Raw genomic sequence first — 26,329 nt, 5'->3', positions numbered from 1 at the left:
TAAACATATTGATCATTGTAGTTTTTAGTTTAGACCATTTAAGCAAACAAAAGTTAATTAATAGTGTCAAATACTAAATAAGTTAAGGGTTTATTTATAGTTGATACATTCTTAGTGTATAGATTTCATACAAACCAAATATGATCATATTGTTAATAAATAAATTTAAAAATTGAGAATTGTAAAAAATAAATATTTACAATTTTAACAATATTTATTTAACTTTTATTTTTATATATTTATATAAGGTGGCACTCTGTAGTTAATTAAGTAATAGTGTATAAATATTATATGTTGATATTACATCAAATATAAACCCAAATCCCCATTATTATTTCGTTAATGGTAATAGAATTTGAAAGTTAATAAAGGTTAAACATAAAAATTCAATGGTTTAGGCCCCCTAAATAATTAATTACACTAAGAAAGGTATTAAGTCAATCAAATTCTCAACCTACACTTACACTTTCAAAAAATTAATAATTCTTATCTAGGAAACTTTCTTCAGCACTGAGACGATCAAATCAAAATTGTCTAATGTCACATATTTAAGATTAATATTTAGTTATAAAACGAAGAATATATAAATAAAATAATGAATGACACATGAGGCATTGAGGTTTAAGGGTAATATTTAAATTTCGTAAAACAAAGAAATATCAATTGTCATGGCGTTATCATTTGGGGTTAAAGTGTAGTGTTGAAATTTCATAACCAAATAAAAAGTGATCATGACTATATAAAAGGATTTGAGGCTGTTCAAATGAAAACACACACAAACAAAAAGGGGTAAGCATGTCATCAACAAAAGCATAAAAGGGTTCTAAATTATTCAGTCATATCCGACGATCCAAAATGATGGGATGAATTTCACCTTATGGGGTCACCTTCTTTTGTCATCTAAGCGGCATGGGGTAAGAAGGCAATCAAGACTTTTTGATGAAATGCTAATTATACTAATCTGGAATTTTCTCTCTAATGGAGGATCCCATGCTTTGCTAATTTCCAAAGATTCCCAATTAAACCACTTTTTATCCCAATGTTAGGTAGTTGGCTAATCTCAACAAGTTGAGATTTCCTCTCATTTTTCTTTAATAAATGACATGCACTATCACAAATGTTTGCATCTCAACATTGAGCTGATGGTTTCCTCAACATCTGTTTAAGCAACTCAAAGCCCAAACTTCTTTAGACCTTCCCAATGATTTCTTCCACGACCAAAATCTATACTTTGTAGAACTGGGATGCCACAAAAAATTCAAATAAATTGGTACTGCAATCAGAATTAAGTCATGTTTATTGTTTAAGGAGCATTTACTTCAAGGGGGTACAGAACTATGATGCTATCTACTTCCACGGTTGAGAGTGACTGGTGCAATGCAGCAGCATTTAGCAGTGTTTCATCGGCTGTGGGACAGACCCGATAATGAAGACAGTCAACTTAATTTCCCAGGCATTGAATTTTAGCTCAACTGCTAAATGCCCTTGAGTATATATAAACTTTGTATGTTTTTATCCATTTCTTGGAACAAAAGCTTTCTTATCATGAAAGAAACTCTCTAGTGTTTGTTTCTTTGGGATTTGACATATCGTTTTCATTTTCGACTCAAATACAAATACAAATACAAATACAAATACAAATGCATGTGTCTAATATCTGTGATGCGGAAGATGGAGAACATCCCCATCCCTGTTTAGTATTAACGGGAGGAAGGTAGCCCCAACCCCACCCTCTTGGCATTTCTAACTTTAATGGCTTCATTCCATCACCCCTGCTTGCTGTCCAACAAATGGGGCTTGCCTGTTAAATGCTTCACACATAAAAGCATTTGTCGGAGACAACAAAATCTTGATAAAATTTGTTTATGATCCATTATTATGGAAAAGCTAGAATCTTGAAGCTTAAGCGTAAACAATTCCGGGAAAGATCCTGGCCTCAAGTGTTCAGGATCATAGGATTTAAATCCTTCTACAATTTGTCAAACAGATAAAACGAAACGAGCCATGAAACATGAAGTTTAGCCATTCTCTATTCCAACTTTGCCATCAATCAAACAGGACTCTCTCGCCGTATTTTTCTGTTGGAAGGAGTTTGTTTCATACATGTAAACATGAATTCAACACCAAAAAAACCATCTCTCTAATACTTTATTCTTTTTATTTATTTATTTTTGTTGGGGGACTCAGTCAACTTGCATGTTTTCAGGAAAAGGTATTGAAGCACAACAATGGTAATAACCATTCTCATCAAACTTGAATCTTTGTGAAAGATGAGCTTCACGGATGAGATACTCGCCCCATTCCTCAGATCCAAACTGCTTGAAGATGCCTCGTGCGTCGAAGGAATCAAACTTTCCCCTCTTTCCCTTCCTGAACAGTACAGCCTAAATGTTAGCTACACCAAAAGTATGGAAAAGGGTGAAGAAAACAACCACAGGGAAGGACCAACTCATGGAGGTTGTAAAGCACCATGTTTTTTTTTTTTTAAAAAAAAGAAAGAAATGAATTCAAACAAAATAAGGAAACAGGGTGGCACCTTTTTCTATGCCTTGCATTCATCACAGTGGCATGCAACTGAAATTTAACAACAGAAGATACCATTAATACTTTTGAGACCAAAAGGAAAGAAAAGCAAATGAACTACAAAGAACCAATAAACAGTGCTTCACATCAGGCAAGAGTTTAAATATCTACTTCTAGAGAAGTTATTTTCATTCTCCTCTTAATTTCCTTCATCACAATAGTCTAAGTAGGTTCGCAGGTAACAAGTTTGTCCTTTGGTCTTTGACTTACAGGTCACAAGCTCTATATATTGCTAAATGGTAACTCTAGTTTGAAGGAAAGACTAAAATCTCTTTATGCGGATAGATTAGAACAAACAAGCATGCCATATTTTGTTCAAAGAATAAGCATCATTGATAAATACAGAGACTTTGTAAGAGGAAAGAGTGAATTATTCAAAGAAAAGCATTGCACAAGCATTTAATATTAGAGGACAAGAGAATGAAACCCAGAAGGTCAAAAGTCTTACCTTTAACTCATGCCTAGCATCTTTCTCTAGAACAAGCCCAGCCTCAACAAAAGCATTGATAATAACTTCTAAGAAATATCAAGGAATTCAAAAGAGAATATTCACACACAAAAATAAACTATAAGTTCAATGAAAACAGGGACCATAATTATTTGTTTCCTTTTTCCTATTTCCAAGTGCAGAAACAAAAGAAAAAAATACTATAACCTGGAAAAATAGGATACCACAGGCACATAAAAGTCGATTTTCACTGCCAATTTCTTCCACAGGAGCATAAACAACTCGGGCTCTGGCCAAAGAACCTCTCATGCAATTCTGCACATACAGAAAGATTTGGACCTCAAATATGTGCACATGTGTGTCTTATATAATGGCCCTCAAACATATAAATAGTAAGTAAAAGCAACCCTTTCTGCCCCCTAATCTCATCAAAATAAATTGAAACTAATTAATTAATTAAGGAAAAGACCATAAACTAGAGCCCAGCACTAAAGGACAGTCATAAAGAGTCAATGCTCTCTGACATAGCACACTAACGGCTAGAACAGTATTACCACTTTCAATGGAACCTCTTAACAAGTCAAAACCACGTATTAAGTAAGCCACTGTCAGAATATCTGGGCTATAATAAACTTACCAGACCCTTGAGTCTTACAAATATAGGTCGATTATCCAAAGCATCCATCACTTTTGAGGAGATACTCTGGTAGAAAAGCAATAGATTATTCAATAAGAAGTGCCAGAACCGACCAATATCTAACTGATTATATGATTTAAGAGAATTTACCTTCAATACCTCAGCTGCTAAATTAACTCTTTCTTTGTTCCACAACTTCAACATGAGCACCGTCAAGTGAAATGTTTTAGGTTTAATAAATATGGACTTTTCAATTCCCAAGTCTGTAATGTGCAACATACATCAGTGAGGTTTGTTAAAGCAAAAGGAAGAGAAAAATGATAAGAACAAGAAGAGTTTTTAATTGGCAAGAGAAATACAAGGAAAAGAGCATCAGCAAATTCAAATAAAGCTATCAGATGATATAATACTCTCAAAAGGTGGAAGAGAAATAGCTGTGTAATTTAACTACATGATAGGATTACAAGATAGCATATATATATTGGCCAGAGATGCGATTACTTGATTAATATCCTTTAAACTCCCAAGGTATATGACATAGCATTGCAACTTAATAATCAACTAAAAACTTTTGGCAATTGCAAATGAAAACCAGGCAGCAGCATGTTATTCAGTGGCTAAGGCTTACAACCACAAAGTCTCTGGGAATCCTTTTTCAGAAGGAAATTATTTATTCACATCCAATACAAAATGCAATGGTTCCCAAAATTATCTAAACATGAAAACCTTGCAAACAATGATAATTCTTAGAAGTCCAGGAAACTTTTGAAGTTGACAATAATTCAGTACTTCAAGCCTTAAATCTGTGCAAATACTTGGAACAACCAAAAGAAGAATTAACTTCAATTTCAGACAAATAGAATATAAGTATTTATGTCTGTGTACATGTGTGCACATGCACCAGAGTATCATGCTATAAATATAGAATAATGAGATCTCTGAATAGAAAACTGTATAAGCAAGAAAAGCATCAAAGAACCAGATTGTTCGCTTGCCTGATAAATTAGAAGACTTTGATTCTTTAGGTACATAACTAACAAGAGGAATGCCGCTTACATCCACCTTAACACTTTTCTTGTCATCAGAAACTTTAACTTCAACTGCCATGTCAGGTCCTTTACCTAACTGCTGCTCCTGAGCTTCATCTCCAGAAGTATCTCCATCTGAGTTGTCTTCCTGATTGTCATCTACACAGGCATCACTAATTCCCAATATGGAGTTCTGAAAGTCGACAAGCTTGTCAACCAGCTCAGGATGTATAGCCAAAGGAAGAGAGACAAAGTGCGAGTAGTCAAGACTTGGGGTCTTAACGGCCTGTAAATGGAAACCAACACCGCACACCACACCCCCCCCCCCCCCCCCCCCCCAAAAAAAAAAAAAAAAAAAAACAGAGACAGTAGGGAGCATTCAAAGAAAGATGAATAGTGTTATTCAAGAATTTTGACAGAGGATCTAAGGGAAAATGTGGGGGAAAAGCTGAGCGCATTTAACAAATAGGCATTAAAAATGACAATAGCACTGGACAGTAGACAATGCAAATAATAGGATAACTATTAAAACAGGACAAAATGCAAAAAAGTAAAAATTTTAGCACAATTTAAAGAAAGATAGGAAGCAGAAACAGAAAAATGGAAAACATTTGCCTTATGTAGGCAAGTTAAAACAAGAATCATGCCATGACAAGTCTTTCTTTTCCTGCTGCTCATCAAATGATGCTGTTTAAACTCTATTTGAAATTTAACCAATATTTCATTGACAACAATAGTTTTTTCTTTTGCATGCTTCTTTTCAAAGCAAATTTTTTTGGTGGGGGAGATTTGTAGACCTGACCAACAGTCATCAGGCTCTTATGAAAACAAGAATCATAAACAATGTATTGATCATCAGTACCATGTCTCATGCATTCTGACTAAATATTTTAGCAAATAGCACTACAAAATACAGGAAAACAGCTGACCAACCTCATCGATTATATGTTGTATCTCTTTTGAAGCTTTAGTTACACTATCAGCTGAAGTGCCTTCAATCACTGCAAGCAATAACTATCGTAATTAATTCCATGTATTCACATATTTCATATGTCAAACAAAATTCAACCTAAAGGCTTAAGCTGTAGGGTAGGGTCCAAGAATAGTTTTCATTCACCAAGACACCCCTTCATGCACAAGCCCATCGGGTTAAAAGCTGGACAATCTACAGGCACACCACATGCCTTGAATGCTGAATTGAACTTTCAACAGAACAGTGGCAGAAAGGTTTTGAACTCTGGACCACACAGTCAAAGGGGGTCTAATACGATGTCAAGAACCATTAAATAGAAGCTTAAACATTTAGGTGAAGGTTCAAGAAAAGTTTTAATTCACTAACACCATACAATGAGTAAAATCTTTAAAACCAGATCAGTGTGACATTGATAAGATTAAAATTGTGGAAGAAATGTGATACACAATAGTCAATGAATGCAACCAAAAACGTTTTTAGAGGATAAAAAGAATCTTACTAATAGAATCCTCCTGCTTTGATGATGGAAGTATAATCTGAACTCCCATCTCCTTTTCAATCTTTTCCTTTGTAGATCCTCTGCAGAGGATATTATAAATCAAAGAAAAAAACTGTAACTAAAGACTTAAAAAGTTTAGATTCCGAGTTTCATACTCTTTTCCTCTGACAAATTGAATTAAAGATGCACCAATCTGCATATCAAGCACAAAAAACAAAAATTTTAGATTCTGAGTTTCATACTCTTTTAATCTGACAAATTGAATTAAACATGCACCAATCTGCATATCAAGCACACAAAACAAAAGGGAAATTGAAGCTTCTATGGAAGGAAATGTCAAATGCCTAAAGTAGATACCAAGATCATATATAAACAGAAAGTTGAAGCAGGCGCTAAAGCTAGAATAAAAGAAGCTGCAAAAGCATGTTGTACATAAATCTTAAAAGAAAGTCCTATTCTAGAATCATTTCCTCCAGTAGGCTCAACAACTGTTTATCAGAAAGGTAAGAGAATTGTTATTAGGTTCAACAATTAGAATTTACCTCAACAGACAGTGAGTGCTTTTCATCTGAAAGCACTGGCTCTTCTTTTAACGCTCCATCTTCGATATCATCCTCCAAAGCCTTAGGACTAACAGTTGCATTTGTAACTTCATTCACTTCTTGCATTTCACTTCCATTTTCAGACTCAACCATCACATCCTTTATGGCATGCTCTGCAAATTAACATAAAAGACTTCACAGGTGACAGAAAGTATGACTTAAATCAACAAAAAATCCAACTATCAATCAAATCTACTGCAAAGTAGTATATGCTCCCAAACTGCTAAATTGTAAAAATTATATGCAGCAAACCGAGTAGCCAAAAAAACAAAATAGAAAGTTTTTATGTCTTCCATAAATCCGGTAGGAATATTTACGTCAATTGAAGCATTAGAAATATTCTACCATATCATTATTCACGCCAATAAACAAATGTATGATTACATCATTGAAAAAGAACTGTGGAACAAAATTAAAGCCTAACCTAAATTCACATTGAGTAAAGGAAGACGAAAGAGAAGAAGAACATTATGTAGTTTCAAAAACAGAACAAACCTTCGAGGGAACTAGGTTGAGTACATACTGGCTTCCATACAGGAGTGCCAATCTTTCTTTTCTTCTTGTCCATGGTACCCAGCTTTTTTTTTGCCACACCTATCCTCAAATCAAGGCTCAAACTATGATAAGAATAGTACCCCTGTAAATGAATTGGTATTACATTAATCAACCTGGCCACAACCTTGTACAAGTTTCATCTTCTCCACCTCTAGCAAATCTATGGTCTATTCAAATTTAGATGCATTTAGAAAAAAAAACAAATTATATCCAGACACCTTCTGGTTATTCTATAGAATATGAATACTACAATTGGCATAATGTGTATAAGACCACTAATTTCAGGAAAAATAAAATTCTGTGACATATCTTCCAAATTCTTTACTTTTGCAAATATAAATACTCTCAACCCAACAAGACAAGTACAGAATTCCTCTATGAACCAGAAGTTTAATATTTCTTTCAATGCAGTAAAGGACTTCATAATCATTAACAGATAACACAAAAGATCAACCTAAAATACTAGGGAAGGAAAAAGGCGAAGAATCGCACTGCTGAAACAAGGAAATCTCAAAGAGCCTGCTCATAAAACTTGATGAACTACCAAAGTTACCATTTTGAGCGAATGCTCCATCTAGGTTCATGATACAGTTTACATCTCAGAAAAAGATAAGAAAATATAACATAAGGTATCTTCGTTATTGTTACTTCAAAAAACACAAATGATTTGTTTTCTCACAAAAGATGCCTACACTGATGGAATCACAAGGGAAACCACAATAATAAATATCTTTTATTTGCAAAATATCAGCCAAAGTAAACATATTGGCAGCATGGAAAAATCAAAGGGTAGTAATCAAATTTAAATGCTGGCAATAAGGCTGTTCTTACTTAAGTTAATTGCAATTCATCGCATGAAAAGTTATAATTAACCAATGCTTAAGGGAAAAAGGAAATCTTTGAAATCATGGTAATCTTAACACAAATTCTTTGAGTTCAGAACCTGAAAGTAATTGAAAGGCTTCAATTTGACATAAGTGTTTGTTAACTTTAACAAACGGACAACTCTGCAGAGATAATAACAACTCAATTAACATATTGTTTCAAAAAGAAAAAAAAAAAAAAAAAACAGAAAGCTTTTTCAGCAATTAAAAGCTTCATGAATCATTTCTTCATTGGTGTTTCTCTTAAATCCTTTAAACTTAATCAAACTTCCCAATACACTAAACAACTGCTTTAATTGCAACAAATTTATATATACTGTGTAACAGACAGGACAACAGAGAAAAATAAAAGAAAGTAAAATTTGAATCCAACTATTTGCAACAAGAAAAAACCCAACTCTATTTTTTATTTTATTTGGGAAAGAAACCTTATACAAACAACTTCATTGTGCAAGTTCCCTTCTTTTTTGTGTTTTTGGGGAGGGTTTCTTTTCTTGTTTTACAAAGTTTAAATGGTGAAAACGGTGGTGGTCTTTAACTGAGTGCTATCATTTCCTTCCTAGTTTCTATAAGTTTCTCAGCAACCAAACAGAGGGTTAAGTAAAAGAAGCGTACCTGAAGAGAGACCTGCAAGCTACCATTCGTATGTTTCTACTTCTTCGGCTCTCCCTGCGAACTTGACCAAGTCGGATTTTTTTTTGGTTTCTTCTCTGTTTGCACACGTTTGAATGTTTTGTGTAAAACACGTGTTAATGGAAAAATATGCAGGGATAATACTTAAAAACAAAATGGAAAATAAAAACTTATTACCTTTTATTTTTCTAGGAATTTTTTTGAATTTCTCGGCCAAAATAATATATTTTCTGAATTTAGATGTTATAAAATAATTTAATGATTTGAACTATTCTTGTAAATAATCAAAAAGATCAAATAAAAAAATAATAATTAAAATTTCTACCATTAGAATAATCAATTAATAATATCTATGAATTTATTTTGCACATTTTAATCTGACTTGTTTGACTTCTACAAAGAGTTTTTTTTTTTTGCCTCTTAAAATTTTTGACCATGTAATTTTTGTGTTTAACCCTTTTCGGATTTAAAAGATTAGTTTTTTTTCTTTTCTGATAGGTAAGGTAACTAAAATAATTATAATATTTTAAAAAATTTTGAATTATTTTAAACAGTTTAAATAAGTTTTTATTGTTCTATTACGTGTATTTTTATAACTAATAATTGATTAGTTACCATTAGTAAAAAATGTAACTTTTTATTGTTTAAACTCACATAATATTGATGTAAATAATGAAAAATATCATATAATTATGTCATTATATTATATCAATATATCACGTTATTATTTATTATAACATGTTAATATATCACATTATTATCATATGATATAAAATAATAAGTAATTTTTAATTAATTGATTTTTAATCATAGACATTTATTTGATTTAAAATAAAGATAGAAAATTTTGATTAAATGTAATTTTAAAAAATAAAGACTTAATTAAATTTTTTTGAATAGAATAAAACCTTATTTGAGTACTTTGCCAATATTAATATTTAAAAGACGGTTAAGGAGCAGGAAAAAGCTTTTTGAGAAATGTAATGAAGCTGAGGAACTTGGGCTAATTGAAACCTGTCCATGAAAGCAAAAGCAGCTTATCAAAAAGGAAAAACGAATCTTAAAGAATCTGTCTAAAGAAGCAGCCTCTCCTTTTTCTTCTTTTGATGGCCTGCAACATTTTCTATACCATACTTGAGAAAGAAGGGATCAGACAGTCTGGATAGAAGGCAAGAATACACCAAGTAACCTCCATAGACTGCACCTACAAACCTTCTACAATAATCAAGGCACCCAATTATAACTCTTTCTACCGTATCTTACAAACATGCACAACCCTTTTGCATGCCTAGAGCTAGCAATGGTTTGTCGAGATGTTGTGTTTGGATGCAAACGCTCCCGTTCGGTGAAAGACTATCTTCTGTCAGCTTTGGTGATTATAGCCACTCTTTTCGGCTTGCGTATACTTTGTTACATTGTTTACCGCTTGTTGAAGAGGGGGGATGGTCATGGTGTTGAGAGTTTGAATGATGGTTTGGAAATGCAACCTCAAAATGCTAGTCATGCTGATAGGGTTTGCCTAAGGAGAGCATTGCCAGAAACCAGGTTTGTGTATTTTACCTAGAGAAGGTCATCGTTAATTGTGAGCTGCGCAGCACCCAATCTTAACTCTTAACATTCTGTCATTTACTACTTACTAGCTAGTTCTGCTTACGGAACATATCTTCCGATTATATTGAGGAAAATATTACTCCATATACAGTTCTCATCAAGTTGTCATACATACATTTAGTCAGGTGTGTTGTTCCATGTCATTTGTAGCAGCAAATTAAGAATCATAGGTCAACTATATATTTTTAGTAGTTCAAAAGCCACAGCCTTTGGTCCATGGGCTCGCCTTTCATGGCCCCTGCTGGAGTTGGGAGGTTTTTCCTCCATTAACCAGAGCCCCAAAAAAACGAAAGAACGAAAAGAAAATGCAGCAGTCAATTCCCTCCCATCTGCCCAAAGGTAAAAGAAAATGAAAAGGAGAGAATAGAAGAATGGCGCCACATCATGCAATCAATGTCATGAGATAAGGGCATACACTCGTTAGAGGGCGGGGAGATACAGGACCAGGATTCAATGCCCTCACCTCCTGGCATCCTGACCATTGTACTGAAAAAAAGAAATAAATATAACTGTATACACAGCAAAAACATCAAACTAATTGTTTGCCTTTGTTGGCTGCCACTAATGGAATCTGAAGACTTACCTGAAACATCGAGGTTCCCCGCTAGAAAATCTTTGGCTTTAAATATCTATTTAGCAAAAGAATAGCTGCCATTTACATGTATATAGAGACTAATGCTTGTTAGTATACTGCAAAATTTTCATTACTGGTATAAACTAGACATATATAACTCCTGCAGTCTTATAGTTAACAACTACACTGTACACTTGGAAGACAAATTACTTAAACTCCCTCTTCTTCCAACTCAAAATAATCATTTTTCACAAAGCGGCCACTTGCACTTTTCATAGGTGTTACACGCCATACCTTTAGGACTCCATCAAGACTCCCAGTGCAGATCGTGCAACCATCCTCAACCTCCTCCCCTGAATGCCCCAAAAAAGCAGTAACACACCTGATAGGTCCTCTGTGGCCTACCAAAACTGCTAAACATACGTGTTGGCCATCTTGTTCCCTAGTCCAAACTCTACTAGATGAATCAGCTGAACCACTAATCACAAAATTAGACACAGTGGCCAGGCACATTACTGCATGAGTGTGACCTTGGAGAGCACCACCATATCGCAATTGGCCTGACAACCAGCCCTTAAGCCAGTAATGCACGTAGCCATCTGTACACCCTCCATATAACACTCCCCCATCTCCAGTTAGAGTTAGAGTTTTAACAGGTGAGCATTTAGCGGGTAGGGTTACCATGAGTGAATGCGGCCACTCCCCTCTACAAAAATTGCGCCGCCAAACTCTGATGGTGGCATCATCAGAGGCTGTGTAGAGTATTCCATCATCAGCCACAACAATAGCATTGATTGGTTCTGAGTGGGCTGGGATGTTCTCAATGCACTTGAGATCTGATATTCTCCAAACTTTCACCGTTTTATCAAGAGAAGCTGAGTATAGTATGTTATCGGATATGTTGACTGCTAGTGATGTTATTGGCCCCATATGCCTCATCTGTTAATTTATTGAACAACATTAATTAGTGTCACATTTCCAATAAACAGAGAAACACAAACTTAGGTATTTATATTGTAAAAAGAAAAAAAGAGAGAGGCAAATTAAAATTTAAAGTGAACACTGTCACCAAGGGTCAGAGACAATTCATATATGTATACATCTATTCATAGCATGTAACATTTTATCTTAAAATTAAGGTAAATATTATAACTAACTACTGAGAGAATCCACAAGTGCTGAATCTATGAAACAGTCTAAAAAGGAGAAAAAAATGAACTTCAAGAACTGACACTTCAATTCTCATGCAATACATATTTCCTTTTTTATGGAAAAAAGGAAAAGTTCTGTTGAAATCATCATAGCAGCTACTCATCAATCTTTCCAACCCGATCTCTCTGCACATATAATTAGAGAGAGAGAGAGAGTAACGTCTGTGTTTGTGGTATAGAAAAGAGGTCGCTGTGCTACCTTCATTGATTTGAACCTTTTCATCTGCTATTAACACATTGAAATTGAAATGCCTAACTCCAACAGTACTATTTTCTGTAACTTAACCAATAATTTTCAGAGTTTAGTGCATTTATGGTCATAAAGAACATTAGCAATATGTGTAAGACAATAATTAATTCGGTGTCTAAGGTGGGAAGTGATATTCCTTTTCATTCCTGTCTTTTTCTTTTCTCCTTGTTGTTTTATGCTTCAACAATGAGCCTCTTGGAAAACTGAATATTTTTTTTTTTAAATTTGATAAAAGGATCCAAACTCTATTCTTTAAATAAAGGATCATCTATCAACTAATGAATCAAACATTTGAATGTTCTTCAAAAATTGAACTTGGTGGATAATAAACCTCATTCTTTTCCAACCAATTTAACCATTAGGGAGCTGTTGTACATATATAAGTATTAAGGAGATATCTTTTCCAATCCATTAGAGACTCCAATTGATCCACCGTATAAAATGGAATGCAAGATAAGATTGAAAAAAAGAAAATATGGTTGAACTTTTCAGCACTAGACTCCAAATTAATTCCATGAATAAGCAGGGTAAACTTATAGTGGATGAGGTGAAGCCCTTATTCCTAAAATTAATTTAGTCGTTGAGTTTAATTGAATCTAAAAGGGACCCACTCTCACCGTCATAAAGATATCTCCAGAGTTTATAACTCTTGTCCCTCATTTTCAACCATATTTTTCATCAAGCAAAACACGACACGTAGCAGGCAACAGTCTAGAACAGATAATGTCATAAATGCACACATTTATATACCATCTTATCTTTCCCGGCGATGTAGCTCCGGACATAGCCTCCGGTCCTCGGAATCGTGGCCAACTTGACATGCTTCAACGTACCATCCCACGTCCTTCGCCACACACGAATCTTGGTATCACCATAGCCCGCGAAAAGCCTGTCGTGGGACACCGCTATTGCAACAACGGTGCATGCCTTAGTCTTAAGCACTCCGCATTCTGAGAACTCGGGCAGCTTCCATATACGTATTAAGTTGGTATCAGAGCCGGTGTAAACAATCCCATTCGAGATGGCTATGGATAGAATCTGACCGTCCTTTTTGAGGACTGAAGACAGGCATTTATAAGAAGCGTCAAGGCTGATGGTGTGGTTGGAAGCAGGGTTGGGGCTGAACGTGCGGAGAGGTGAGGACAGAGGAGAAGTAGAGTGGAGACTTGGAGTGCTGTAACGAGGCGGGGAGAAATGGAAGCCAGCGAAGGAGGCCTCTTTGGTGGAGATGCTTCTCAAGAAGCTATGAGCTGTACTTTCTCTTACTGCAAAAGAAGGGTTTGGAGGTGAGTTGGGAGCTGGGTCTAATATTGAGGCCACATTCGTTTTGGGATGAGTTGTTGTTTCCCTTATTGCAAAGGATGAGTTTGGAGGTGAGTTGGGGGAGTCCAGGGAGGCCATGATCTCTCTCTCTCCTATGCAATATTGCAATTGAAAGAGCTTGTAAATGATTTATGTGGACCTTGGTGGCTATGGTGGGTCGTCTCTCCCTTCCCTTCCCTTCCTAAATGCAAAGAAAAGATTGGTGGTAAAACATCCTATGGACTAAGGAGTGAACGGTCAACCTTTCTGGTGTAAAAAAGTGAATAGTACTGGTGATTTGTCCAATCAGATACTGTATTGTATAACTGCAATCTCGTCTATAACTCTGGAGAGCCATTAACTCCTTTCTATAATTTCCCAAACCACTCCAGATCCTTAACTTTTATCATTCAACCATTCTAACACTTCACTTCTCACCACATTCCAACTTCATGAACTTTTGAGTTGCTTTCTAATTGTTTCTAATTTTACAAGTTAATGAGCTGATTTTTTTTTTTGTAATGAATTCGTTTTTTTGAAAACAAAACATATTTATCTATACATTAATTAAAATATTTTATTTATCTCTAACTAAATTGAATATGAGTGTGTATATTATAATATGTGATTTGAATAATTAGATAAATTGTTGTGGACTTATTAAGGATTTTGGGTTATACACCTTGGCCTAGTACAATAGCCCATAGAACCCAAAAAATAAAATAAAAGTTTTGAAGTAGGGATAATGATTTCAAAGCATTTTTAAAAATTTAATTTAAAATTTCTCTGTAATAGCAATATTTTGCTAAATTAGCAATTGAAGATTAAAATTATAAATTTAATGTATTAAAAAATATATTACTTAATATTTAGTAAAATCAGATCAACCATTAAATAGACAATGAAAAGATAAAGAAATAAACTAAACAAGGCAGCCCCACCATTTCCCCAGGTTTTCGCTTCCCAAAAATGAGTACTCGGCACTCCCAATCCCACTCTCACTCTCACTCTCACTCTCACTCTCACTCTCCCAAAACCCCAACCAAAATGCTGGACCGAGCACTCTCCTCCCGCCGCACGCAGCCCCACTCCGACTTCGACTTCCCCGCCACCGCCGCCCCCACCGCCGTCTCTTCCGACTTGGAGTCCTCAAGCTTACTCGCCGACGAGTCCAAAACCAAGAAACAACACCTCTATCTCTTGGCCACTAATTACATTTCTCGCTTGGGACTCGTGAAATCGCCGTGTCTCTGCCTCTCTCTTTGCCTTCTTTTCGTCCTTTTTATGCTTTTCTCTTTGATGCTCAACTCTCGGTCCTTCGTTTGCGTTTCCTCTTATGACCCGATCTCGCGGGCTAGTTTCTTCGGGCTCGATGGGCTCGACTCCGATTTCGGATCCCTCGGCGTTCCTTGGTGTAAGTTTTGCTTTATGATTTATTGGAGTTTTCGATCGGATCTGAAACTTTCTTTGTTTTTATGTTTACTTCATTCTCATCAGCTGAATGCGGCGCCGCTTCCTTGCTCAATTATGATAAATTGCCTTGCTTAGCTTCATTTTTCCATTGTTGAGCTATGCATATCACTATCTGCTCTTGATTTTCAGATTCTTAATGGTGATTAGATCAAATGTTTATTCTTTTCCTATAATGATTAATTAGTTGAAATAACCTTTTGAATACAATTAAATAAATTACCATTTTGTATGTACTATTAAATCTTTGATTTTACTTAATGCATTTATTAGAGCATAAATATAAAAGTTGATTCTTTTTTTTAAAGCTTAGTTCTGGAATAATTGGTCATGCAACTATCTCTATAATAGTATTTGATAGCGGTTAAAGAAAGTGGGTTGATACTTTTCAACTTTATTTGGGAACTAATTTTCAAGCAGATTTATCTTTTCACTAAATTTGGCTAAAACGTTTATGCCATGTTTGGAAACATGAATTTGGATTTGTATTTGTTATATAAATTGTGAGGATGAAATGAATACACTATGTAGAATTTAGTTAAGATTCAATATTCCTATGTATGTATTTGAAAGGGTATGAGAAGATGAATTTTAAATTCACAAATTTGCCACTAAATAGGGATGCTAATAAATTCATGAGTATGAAAATAATCATGAAGGTCATATGTTTGTATGTGCTTTATTGTACAATTTATATTAAATTTGAAATCCAAATCCTTTCTTTCTAATTTAAGTTAAGTTTGTTAATCAATCAATTTGAATTTGCCTACGTGGCTTCAAATCTGTATTTTGTTCATAAGAAACCATGAATCCATGCTCAACCCTCTTTATTGCTTGTTGTTCAATGTCAATTGATCAAGAACTAATCCTCAATTTCTCCTGGTCATTTGTTATATAGTATGAGTTTTTATTGTCCATGTCAAAATTTAGGCCATTTGGACTATTTAATAATATTTGACCTCTTAACTTTGCGATATGCTCCTTGGATTGTTTTTGTAGTAGTTTATGGTGTTTAAGATGGACTTATTTATTTGATGCCAAACTTGATCAGATTTTATTAAATTTTTTTTTCATGCTAAACAACTGATTTTATGTTAATCTTAACTCTTAACTCTTACGTTTGTGCCCATTTAATGCATATCATATCCTTGGCAAAAGGCAGATCGAAACATGGAAAAACAGTTGAATGGACATCCAAAGATTTAATCAAGGGCTTGGAGGAGTTTGTACCAGTATATGAAACACGTCCAATCAAAAACAACATGTACGGAATGGGTTTTGACCACAGCTTTGGGCTTTGGTTCATTGCCCGGTGGCTGAAACCGGATATAATGATTGAGAGTGGTGCTTTCAAGGGGCATTCAACGTGGGTTCTGCGGCAAGCAATGCCTGACAGACCAATCATTTCACTCACACCCCGGCATCCTGAGAAGTATTTGAAAAAGGGGCCAGCTTATGTTGATGGAAATTGCACATACTTTGCTGGAAAAGATTTTGTGGATTTTGGAAGTGTTGATTTTGATAGGGTGCTGAAAAATCATGGAATTTCTGATTTCAGCCGGGTTCTTGTCTTCTTTGATGACCATCAAAATGAATTGAAAAGGTACTAAATGCATCTAAGTATTGGTTAACAAGTTTAAAATTTTGTTTATGATGATTTAAGACTACTTAATGTCTTGCACTTTACCTTTTTTGGTTTTGAATTTTTTGTGCTTTTCATGAACAGGCTAAAGCAGGCATTGAAAGCTGGCTTCCACCATCTTGTTTTTGAAGACAATTATGATACTGGAACCGGAGATCATTATTCATTGAGGCAGATATGTGACCAGTTCTATATAAGAGGTACATGTTCTCACACCCTTTTTATCTTCTCTTCTTTTATTCCTTTCAGTTTCTGAGTGTCCTCTCATATTGCTTTCTCTGGTCCGCATCTACTTTTATCTTCTCTCATTTTGTCTGCTATGTATATCCTTGACTTCAATTCTTGTCCTCCCTCATTCTGCCATACCTTTTGTAAGATCATCAGTAGGTATCTGATTAGGAGTTCTAAAAGTTGGAATACCAATTTTCTTCATAAATCATATTATTCTTTAGAATCATCATTGTCATTGTCACATGACTAATAAGTTGAATTGGCTTTCTTGATTTTGTCCCTCGTTATTGTCATTTTACCTCCTAAGTGTGTAATCATTTCTAGTTGAATTCCTTTTTGTTCATCTTCTCCGTGTTGTAAACTGCTGCTTAACCAACAGTTGTGATGTCTAGCTATGCAGTGAATATCATACATTACCAGTCCAGACTTGAAGGGTTCAATGCTGTTGCAAGGCCATCATGTCTTGATTGGTTCTTTTATTTGCTTTTCCTGCAAATTTATCAGTATTGAAATTCATGTGAGTAATAACATATATAAACAGAAATGAGATTAGTCAAATTTAAATGAAGCTAAAATGAAGGTTTTGTCATATCACTTGGTTAGTAAGAGAGACTGGTTTACGATTATACTTTTAAGAGTAACAAGACCTAATCTTCTGGTATTTCTTGTTTGGCAGACTAGAAGGGTTCAATGCTGTTGCATGGCCATCACGTCTTGATTGGTCTTTCTATTTGCTTTTCCTGCAAATTTATCACTATTGAAATTCATGCCAGTAAAAGCATATATGAACAGAAATGAGATTAGTTAAATTTCAATAAAGCTTAAATGAAGTTTTTGTTGTATCAGTTCATAAGTGAAAGACTGGGCTCTTAAAATGTTATGATTATACTTTTAAGCGTAATAAGACCAAATGTTCTGGTATTTCTCATATGGTTTTATTTCTCTTAGTATCTTGTATTTTATTTCCTTTTGTTGTTGCTTGAAGTTGGATGATGGGCAAGTGTTAACTTATAGTGTATAAATATGATCTCTTGCCAGCACAAAGAAAAGATTTCACATTGTGTCTTGAGGAATTATTTCATTTTCGGAGGCTTGGTATTTCTCTTTAAAACTCTATTTCGAGTTCTTCTGTAGTTCCCTAAGTGCGATAATAGTTTGTGTAAATTTTAATATATAAAATATAGTATGTTTGAATCATTGGTTTTTGAGGTTGTTTTCTTGTCTTACCTAATATTGAGCTTTGTTCATTCAGGAGGTGGCCATAGCTGCTTTAGGGACAGTGATGAAGCCAGGATTAGATCGAAAAGAAAGAAATTCTGGGAGAAGGCTGTGGATATAGATGAACTTTGTGGGCCACATGAAGCATGGTGGGGTGTTAGTGGGGAGATGCGGGATAACTTTAACCACAATAAGACTGCAATCTCTTATGGCGAACATTTCCAAAATAGCAGGTTTGTTGAATCGATTCTTGATGTCTATTGGGAGCTACCACCAGCGGCTGGTCCATCCCTCACCCATCAAACTCGCTATGATCCTGCTCGGGCACCTACTCCTATTGTTGAAGATGGCCGGTATGGCTTGTTTCAGCGGCTCGGTTTAGGCAGGCTTGAGAGATCTGTATTTAATGGATATACGCAGATGGTGTATCTGCAGATTTCGAAACCAGAATCTTGAAATTTTCCAGGATCAGATCTGTTTTAACTTCACTAGATGACACTCGTGTCCATATTTTTTCTTTTCCTCATAGCAGTTGAGAATATTTTCTTGTTAAATGTTTAGGATCATACCTTATGATGTGTTTCCATTGTAATTTACTGGTGTGACTATCAATGTTTTTTTTTTTACTTGTCATCCAAAAGCACAATCTAGTAATCTTCGGAAGAGTTCACTGATCATCCACTATTGATTCTATGTCTGAATTAAATTTTGTTGTGATAAATCTTATCGTTCACATAGAAACCGGGTGTCCTAAATAATTATCAAGGAATGGTGCGAAAGCAACATGGAAGTGAAAGCCATGCTGAGTAATCCATTACCCAAAAAGAAAATATCTGAAACAGGGTCATTCTTTATTTGCTCTAATCAGAATGAGTCTAATGCAAAGTTTGAATTGATGGGATAAGCGGGCTTGTTCTCACTCATCACATTTTAACATTTGTCACCCAAGCTTTAGATTCACTGCAACTGCAACTAATCAGAGGCTTTTCTCTCTCTCTCTCTTTTTATTTTTTGTTTGTCTGATTGAGTAGAAAGACTTTTTGAAGGCAGGCGTGCTCTTCTTTTTGAGGGAGAGATTGGCAATCGGCAACCAATTCATTTACACAGTACTGAAAATACAGAAATGGAGAAAAGATAAAAAGAAGAGAGAGGTAAACCAGACAACCTTAAATAATTGGATACGTCTCCAATGCCATCATCTGTCTTTTTTTAAAATTCCGCTAAATACATCAAACTTATCATATCTGAAAACATACATACATACATATATATATATATATATATATATATATATATATAATTAATTCATTCATTCTTGAGTAAAGTGCTCAACTCATCACCCTTCAAATTCCGGAGTTTTCAAGACTTGTTTGTTTTTGGTCTTCACCATGCTCTTCCTTTTAGGTCTGGTTCTTGCATTTCTCCATGGCCCTTGGAGCTGGAAGCAGGCATATGGACTCACTCAATATCAGGATGACTTCAAATTGATACTCAGGGAAATCAAATATGTGATCAAAATTTAAAGCAAGCCAATTCAATGTTGCCTTTAAATTATAAATAAAATTGGGAAAAAAAAAAAAAAAAGAGAGAATACGTTGGTGTTTCTGCTCGAAGATTTTAAAGTTGGAACCATGATTAAGGAAAAGAATGCCATTATTTAATCAGTAAGAGATACCTAGTCCAATTGCCTCCGAACCTTTCATTATCCTTAGTCTCCTACATGAATCCGTGAACATCCTGAGTAACAAAGATGACATGATAAAGGAATCTATCATCATAAAGAAATAATATAGTAAGACAATAACTAAATGTAAGAAATCAGATTGCAGGAATATAAGATCAATTAGGCTGTATTTTAGGAAAAGTGTGATACGTTGCAATGTCAAGTTGCACAATAATGCCAAGCCATTTTTCAAATCAGCATTGATATAACTCTTCATGATCAAATATAGGAAATGACGGCAGATAATTTCAGTCAATTTCTTTCCTGAGTTTGTAAATTACACAATTTAGCGCAAAAACCACATCCCACCAAGAATCATCCAAGATTTTGAAAAGAATATGTAAAGTGCTATCTAGGAGGATAAGCACTTACTCCCACGGAACATCACCGACAAGCATCCAATCACCGTCCTTGTCTTCATATGTCAGGACGTATTCAGATCCATGGAGAAGATCCATCAAGCGACTCTCGGTGAGACCATCTCGCACGGGAAGCCCATGCGAACTGCACTGCCCTGAATCACAGTCATCCATACACCCAAGTCAGCACACACTTGACTACAAAATGACAGTAATGTTCTGGCTGTTACAAAACAAAATCACACTCATGATCTACTAAAGAGTGTTTGGTGGCTGAAGCTATTAAAAACTCACTAAGCTTGCATTGGCAGTGAGAATTTCAGACCAAAACTGTCACCACACAAAGTTCAAAACCTTGCCAACAAGCATATACAAGGAATTTTTTATTCCACAAGGTTTTTTAATTTATGCCTACTTTGCACATGAATCTTGTTATATATGAGCACTATTTTAAATGAAATTAATAATGACAATGAAATATTCTATGCATAATTTATTATGCAATACAGTTTGTTATAGAATTAGGAAATCAAAATATTAAAAAATATTTTGAAGACTTAAGAATTTATATTTGTAAAAAATTTGTATTATGGCAGTTAATTATATGTGATAACTCAATCCAAAATAAAGGAAAAGAGGGCATTTTTATTCTAAAAAGGGTGTTAAAACCCTTATTTAATTTTAGGTAGAGTACACATATCAGATACTAAGATAATCCCTTTTTTTTTTTTTTAAAAAAAAAAAGATACCTTGTGGCTCAGAACAAGCATGAAAAATCATTTCTTGGAGTTAGGAAAAGAACAAAAATTACGGAACATATTCACACTTAATGCAACCGTAACTCGTTTTATCACAATAAAGATGTAATTTATGGTACTCATGATTAGTCGACCAATTTTGCCTTTCTAAATCAACCTAATGGTGGGCACACAATGCATGCTAAAGTAGAGCTATGTATGCCTGATGGGATTGGGCAATCATACCAATGGTAAAACAGCTGAACATCTTCTCCAAAGCTGATGAGAGTTCCGTATAGTTTTTGTAGGTCTTGAGGTCAACCTTCCTCAGGTACGGTGCTCCATCCATGCTCACCTTTACATAGAGGCAACCAGCAGCATCATCACTGTTCTTCGCCAAATTAGAGGCCATGGTATTCTTCCGGAATGAACGAATTGGTGGCCATCCTACCACCTGTGCCCTGTTACGGAAATCTTGCTCAATAATTGATGCAAAATTATAAACTGAACAGTTGTTATACAAACAAAAGTTGACCAAAGAGGTCGAAATTCCCAACAATTAAAGAAATAAGTATGTGATGGCATAAAAGAAAGAAAGCAAGACATGGGCTAAGATGAACACCGCATTAAAAACTCGAAAACTCTAAGAAAAGCCCCTCTGGTTTCAGAAGAACTTTTCAAATAAACTGCCAAAGAAAGAGTAGACCAATTAAAATACGGAAAATCAGATGCGTGCTTCATATTGCTTCGAAAATTGTTGTACCATCAACAGCACGAACAAGGAAAAAGATATTGCTTACTTGTTGAAAGAGAAAAAAACCACTATAAGCTAACTTGTTTTTCCTTAAAACTTCAAAATAGCAATTTCTTCCCCATTTTCACAAATTTCCTCAGCAATTAAAAAGAAGGTAAAAGAAGCAACAAGTTTGAAGATAAACATACTTTGCAGCAGGAGCACTAGCATGCTCATTTGGAGGAGAAACAAGATTCTTTTTATCTTGAACTGGCTTTGGAGACTGAGGAAGACCACCAACCTCTTTCATGGCAGGTATAGATACCTTTGCTTGCTGGGAATTGTTTTTGCTCTCCAAACAACCTCTAGAAGAGGCCAAGCCAGCACCTTTAGCCAACTCTACATCAGATTTACCATTCATAGGGAAAACCCATTTCCCATTAGACGCATCAATAGCATCTGAGAAACCCCTTTTAGCTCCAGACACCAAGTTCTTCAAAGGGCTTACAGAAAAACCACTATTTTTATCATTACTCTCCAAATCTTTCCCAAAAAGAGAGACTTTTCTCTCAGGAGACTGAGAACCTGGCAAGCCAAGCCTCAGTTCAGTTTCTTTGAGATTAAGAGTAGTATTGTTGGTAGTTTTGTTGGCTTTGTCTTCAATGGAGTGAGTTGAAGAGGAAGAAGAAGAAGAAGAGATCTTCTCAGAGCTTCTTTCCATTGGAGAAGTCTCTGTTAAGCCTATGTAATCATGTTCCAAAGGTGTAGACATCAAAGTCTGAAACTCTAAGAACTTCTTATCTTAAATATATACAATACAACAAGCAAAATAAAGAAGAAGAAGGCTAATGTGAGAAGAGAGAGAAAGAGAGAGAACCAGTCTGGTTAGGCTCTGGGGAGAGCTGGTTTTTGATGAAGCAGAAAAAGAAGCTTCTTCGGCCTTTCTGGATAGCTGCCTTGCTTAATATTATAATTTTTTTTCTTTTTTATTTGTTTTATTTTTCTCTAAATTTTTCTTTATGTCTGGTGTTGCAAAAAAAGAGAGAAAGAAAACCTTTACTTTACCATAACAAAAGGCGAGATGACTTTAGATTTGTATGAACATCATCCATTTGTAGACATAAAAAAAGGACGAAAGAAAGAAACTTGAATTTATGATATTTATTCTTCTTTGTGAACACTGTAAATTGTAATCAAACTACTACTATTAAAGATATTTGATCAATGTTGTTTAATCACTTTGATTTATTAAAAGGTAGTTGATTGTCAAAATATAACATTGTAATAGGAAAAGATGTAAAATTTTCCTTTTTCACCTGTCAAGCTGTGAAAGAAATTATTTGATCACCACATTAAACAAATCTTTGTTGATTATACCAGAAGTGAATGTGATTCAATCTTTGGGTTTTTGCTGTTTCTTACATCAACTTTGTAGATCAACTCCACCGACAACTCACTGAGCAGTCCGGGCAACCTTTTACCCACTGTTCTCACAATTTTTGTTTTGTGCTTTACTATTTCTTTAACACGTATCCCGCTAACCAACACCGAATCTAACGGTGCATGTTAGCAAAAAGACAGTAAACCCATTTTGAAAATTGTTTTTTTAAAGGAAGAATATAAATGCATATGGGTAGTATATTGAAGGAGGAAAAGTGAAGGAGCAAGAGCCAAGAGGAGCAGAAGGAGCAGCGCAGGCAGGCAGGCGGCAGCACAAAGCGGGGAAAGGGATAGCACGAGAAAGAACAACTGAGCGTGTCAAGAGTTGAAAATGAAGCACCGTGACAAAATAAAATTTTCAGACCTGATGATGATAACTCTTCTTTTGGTGGGAGATGAGATTTTTTTACTAGATTTTATTCTATTCATTTTGCAATGCTGAAGGGGACAACATAAAACCAAAACCCTAACCCTGAACGAAAGCTCTTGAAATTTGAGCATTTTTTGTTTGCAAGTTGTCATGGAACAATCTACATGCAGTCGTTTTGGCATTTCTGCATCCTATAGCTTCATTTCTTCAAATGTGGGTTCCAAAAATATAATATAATATATATTAATAAACCCCTTCAACTTTACCTAATCTCCACCCAAATTCACTTTCTAAAACTTTGGTTAATGCCATAAATTTTGCTTTGAAAATGGATGATGCTAATTTTATTCAAAATCTCAAAATTAACTTCTGATCATTACTTATTTCATATGCCAAGAATTGATGATTAATTGGAAAAAAAAAAAAACTGAGTATTAGAAGAAACTAGGATATTATTTTCTTTTTCTCGTCGAAATCTTTTTATGACTTTGCAAGTTGCCCCTTCCCCTTTTTTTTACTGATGGTTTGCAGTCAAATTGTCGGGGTCAATCTTTTTCTTACCACGCCTGTATCTGCTCGAAATAATTGTGTAAATCCCCAAAAACAGTCATCACCTCGCGTGCGCCTCCATCCGACGCTCTACGGAAGCTTCAATACATGAACGGGTAAGATCTTCCCACGTCACCATTTGGGGTAGTTGGGGGACATAACGGCGTTATGGTTGTTGGGGTTGACGGAGGTAAACCGTAATGATTGAGTCATTGACTCTTTGACCGCCGTGGTGAACCAGTTACCTTGACCGTTTACCCTTGGTCGCCTAAAAAAAAGGTGATAGTATATGATTTTTGTTTCTTAATTTGAGCCTTTTCTACACCAAATTTGAAATTTCTACATGGCAGTTGACGTCTTATTTTAACCCTGAGAAAGAGGTTTCGAAGCTTCAATCTTATGCTCAAATCTCGCTATTTTAATTTTATATTTTTTATTTAATTTGCTTATTTATTTTTCATAAAAATATTATTTTATACCTTTTTTTAAAATTATTTCATCCTAAATATAATAATATATATACAAATAATAATTTTATTGTTTGATATATACAACAATTTGTTAAACCTTAAGTCCCTTCTCCCATTTAATGAACCTCTCCACTTTTGTGTCATTAAATAATTAATCAGACACTAATAAAAGTTGTAAGGGTGCATTGGGAAATTGGTCATCGGAAAGTTGAGCTACAAGTGGATCGTAAATTAGTCTTGCAGGCAATTAATTCATCTCACTTTCAGCCACGTGCTAACTGGGATATTATTCAAGCCATTCAACAACTTCTTCAGCTTCAATGGGAAATTAAAAAGCAACATATTTTTAAGGAAGGGAATGTGTAAGCCGATTACATGGCTAATAAAGATTTTGATATAGTTGATTACTATGTGTTTCATTATGTTCCATCACTTGATATTAAAAATTTTCTGATGAACAGAATATTGAGAATATGTTTTTCTCGTTTGGTTAGAATTTAATAAATTTTGATTTTTTAAAAAAAATTTAAGGGTGCAAGTCTTGAATAATTTAGTGACATTTTTTTGTAAATTATTAGACAAACAGGAAGGACAATGAATGAATAATTGAAGATAGAAAAATAAGTATTATCGTGAGAAAGGGGACCATACTAGTGGGACTCCCTGGGTCCTCGGGGAAAGGTGGTATTGTAAGCAAGTAAAACAGAGTGTGTTGAAAGGAATAGAAAGGAAGATTGAAGCAAATTCTGAAATTTCTAGTGGTTTGGCAAGTGTGAAAAATAAGGAAGATAGAGAGGATCGGGAGAAGAGTTTAGAGCGAGCGGGAGAGAGAGTTTATAAATTTTGCCTAAAGAGATTGTTCTTGTACAACTATTGTAACCAATTAAGGGGATGCAATTAGTGAGACATTAAAAGCTTTTTCTAATGAATGTTTTAACTCATTGGTGGTCATCGTAAGTTTCGTGATAATGCAAGTGTGTTTAAAGAAAGGGAAAGCACTTATAATTCATTAAAAAGTTAAGAAATAAAATCTTTTTAATTATTTTTATATACTTCAAAAAAACTAGATTTCACCGATGAAATCCATTATGTCGATAATAATCTATCGGCAATTATCGATGGAACAAGATTTTGAGAAATATCGACAAAAAAAAATCAACGAAATGAAATATGTTGGTATTCCATTGATAATATAATTGCACGCATGAACAAGCACGAAATTTACCGATAGATTTGCCCATCGGTAATATGTTACTGATGGAATTTGCCAACCTTATTATTGACAGATTACCTGATTAGTAATGTGGTAAGACATTGGTAAGTTTACCAACGAACTTATTGAAGGAATTTTCGTCGGTATTTATTTTTTAATTATCGACGAAATATTTCATCGATGATTTAGTCGGTGATAAATCTTAAAATTCATGCACGAGATTTTTCCCCCAATTTATCACTATGTTAATTAGTGACAGGATTCTTCCATCGACAATTAAAATAAAAATCTCAGCATGGGATTTCTCCCCTCATTTCTCCTATTTCTCTTCTCTCATTTCTCCTCTCTATCTCCTTCACTCTCCACTTGATCCTTCCAGTTGAC

At 34.7% G+C, this 26,329-nt stretch overlaps 4 protein-coding genes across 6 annotated transcripts; 1 reads left to right on the top strand and 3 right to left on the bottom strand.

The window, feature by feature from the left end:
- Positions 1–1,849: 1,849 nt before the first annotated feature.
- LOC18595979 (Putative eukaryotic LigT) lies at positions 1,850–8,955 on the bottom strand. Of its 3 annotated transcripts, none has more exons than XM_007024174.3 (14): positions 8,825–8,949; positions 8,269–8,332; positions 7,266–7,407; positions 6,711–6,883; positions 6,324–6,361; positions 6,169–6,248; positions 5,630–5,697; positions 4,664–4,982; positions 3,819–3,931; positions 3,669–3,734; positions 3,256–3,346; positions 3,032–3,099; positions 2,537–2,574; positions 1,850–2,370 (listed from the first exon to the last, which is right to left on the bottom strand). In XM_007024174.3, the coding sequence occupies exons 1-14, from the start codon at positions 8,848–8,850 to the stop codon at positions 2,184–2,186; spliced, it is 1,473 nt and encodes a 490-aa protein (XP_007024236.2). In that variant the 5' UTR covers positions 8,851–8,949; the 3' UTR covers positions 1,850–2,183. The 3 variants fall into 3 exon arrangements, with proteins under 3 accessions (XP_007024236.2, XP_088663724.1, XP_017978845.1); XM_088807598.1 differs by having other exon boundaries at positions 4,664–4,889; XM_018123356.2 differs by lacking the exon at positions 8,269–8,332 and having other exon boundaries at positions 8,825–8,955.
- Positions 8,956–11,132: 2,177 nt separating this feature from the next.
- Positions 11,133–14,267, bottom strand: LOC18595978 (protein JINGUBANG-like). The gene is made up of 2 exons (XM_018122503.2): positions 13,239–14,267; positions 11,133–11,966 (listed from the first exon to the last, which is right to left on the bottom strand). The coding sequence occupies exons 1-2, from the start codon at positions 13,887–13,889 to the stop codon at positions 11,238–11,240; spliced, it is 1,380 nt and encodes a 459-aa protein (XP_017977992.1). The 5' UTR covers positions 13,890–14,267; the 3' UTR covers positions 11,133–11,237.
- A 441-nt stretch (positions 14,268–14,708) lies between these two features.
- LOC18595977 (DNA-directed RNA polymerase subunit beta) lies at positions 14,709–19,028 on the top strand. Its single transcript, XM_007024169.3, has 4 exons — positions 14,709–15,204; positions 16,419–16,863; positions 16,987–17,102; positions 18,386–19,028. The coding sequence occupies exons 1-4, from the start codon at positions 14,760–14,762 to the stop codon at positions 18,805–18,807; spliced, it is 1,428 nt and encodes a 475-aa protein (XP_007024231.2). The 5' UTR covers positions 14,709–14,759; the 3' UTR covers positions 18,808–19,028.
- Positions 19,029–19,496: 468 nt separating this feature from the next.
- LOC18595976 (auxin-responsive protein IAA27-like) lies at positions 19,497–22,986 on the bottom strand. Its single transcript, XM_007024167.3, has 5 exons — positions 22,113–22,986; positions 21,417–21,631; positions 20,447–20,588; positions 20,027–20,088; positions 19,497–19,789 (listed from the first exon to the last, which is right to left on the bottom strand). The coding sequence occupies exons 1-5, from the start codon at positions 22,673–22,675 to the stop codon at positions 19,752–19,754; spliced, it is 1,020 nt and encodes a 339-aa protein (XP_007024229.1). The 5' UTR covers positions 22,676–22,986; the 3' UTR covers positions 19,497–19,751.
- Positions 22,987–26,329: the final 3,343 nt, after the last annotated feature.

Source organism: Theobroma cacao, chromosome 6 (genome assembly GCF_053813885.1).
Source record: "Theobroma cacao isolate CCN51 chromosome 6, ASM5381388v1, whole genome shotgun sequence".
In the NCBI taxonomy this organism is placed as follows: Eukaryota; Viridiplantae; Streptophyta; class Magnoliopsida; order Malvales; family Malvaceae; genus Theobroma; species Theobroma cacao.
The sequence above is the reverse complement of the archived record's forward strand: the minus strand, read 5'-3'. Positions and strand labels throughout refer to the sequence as shown.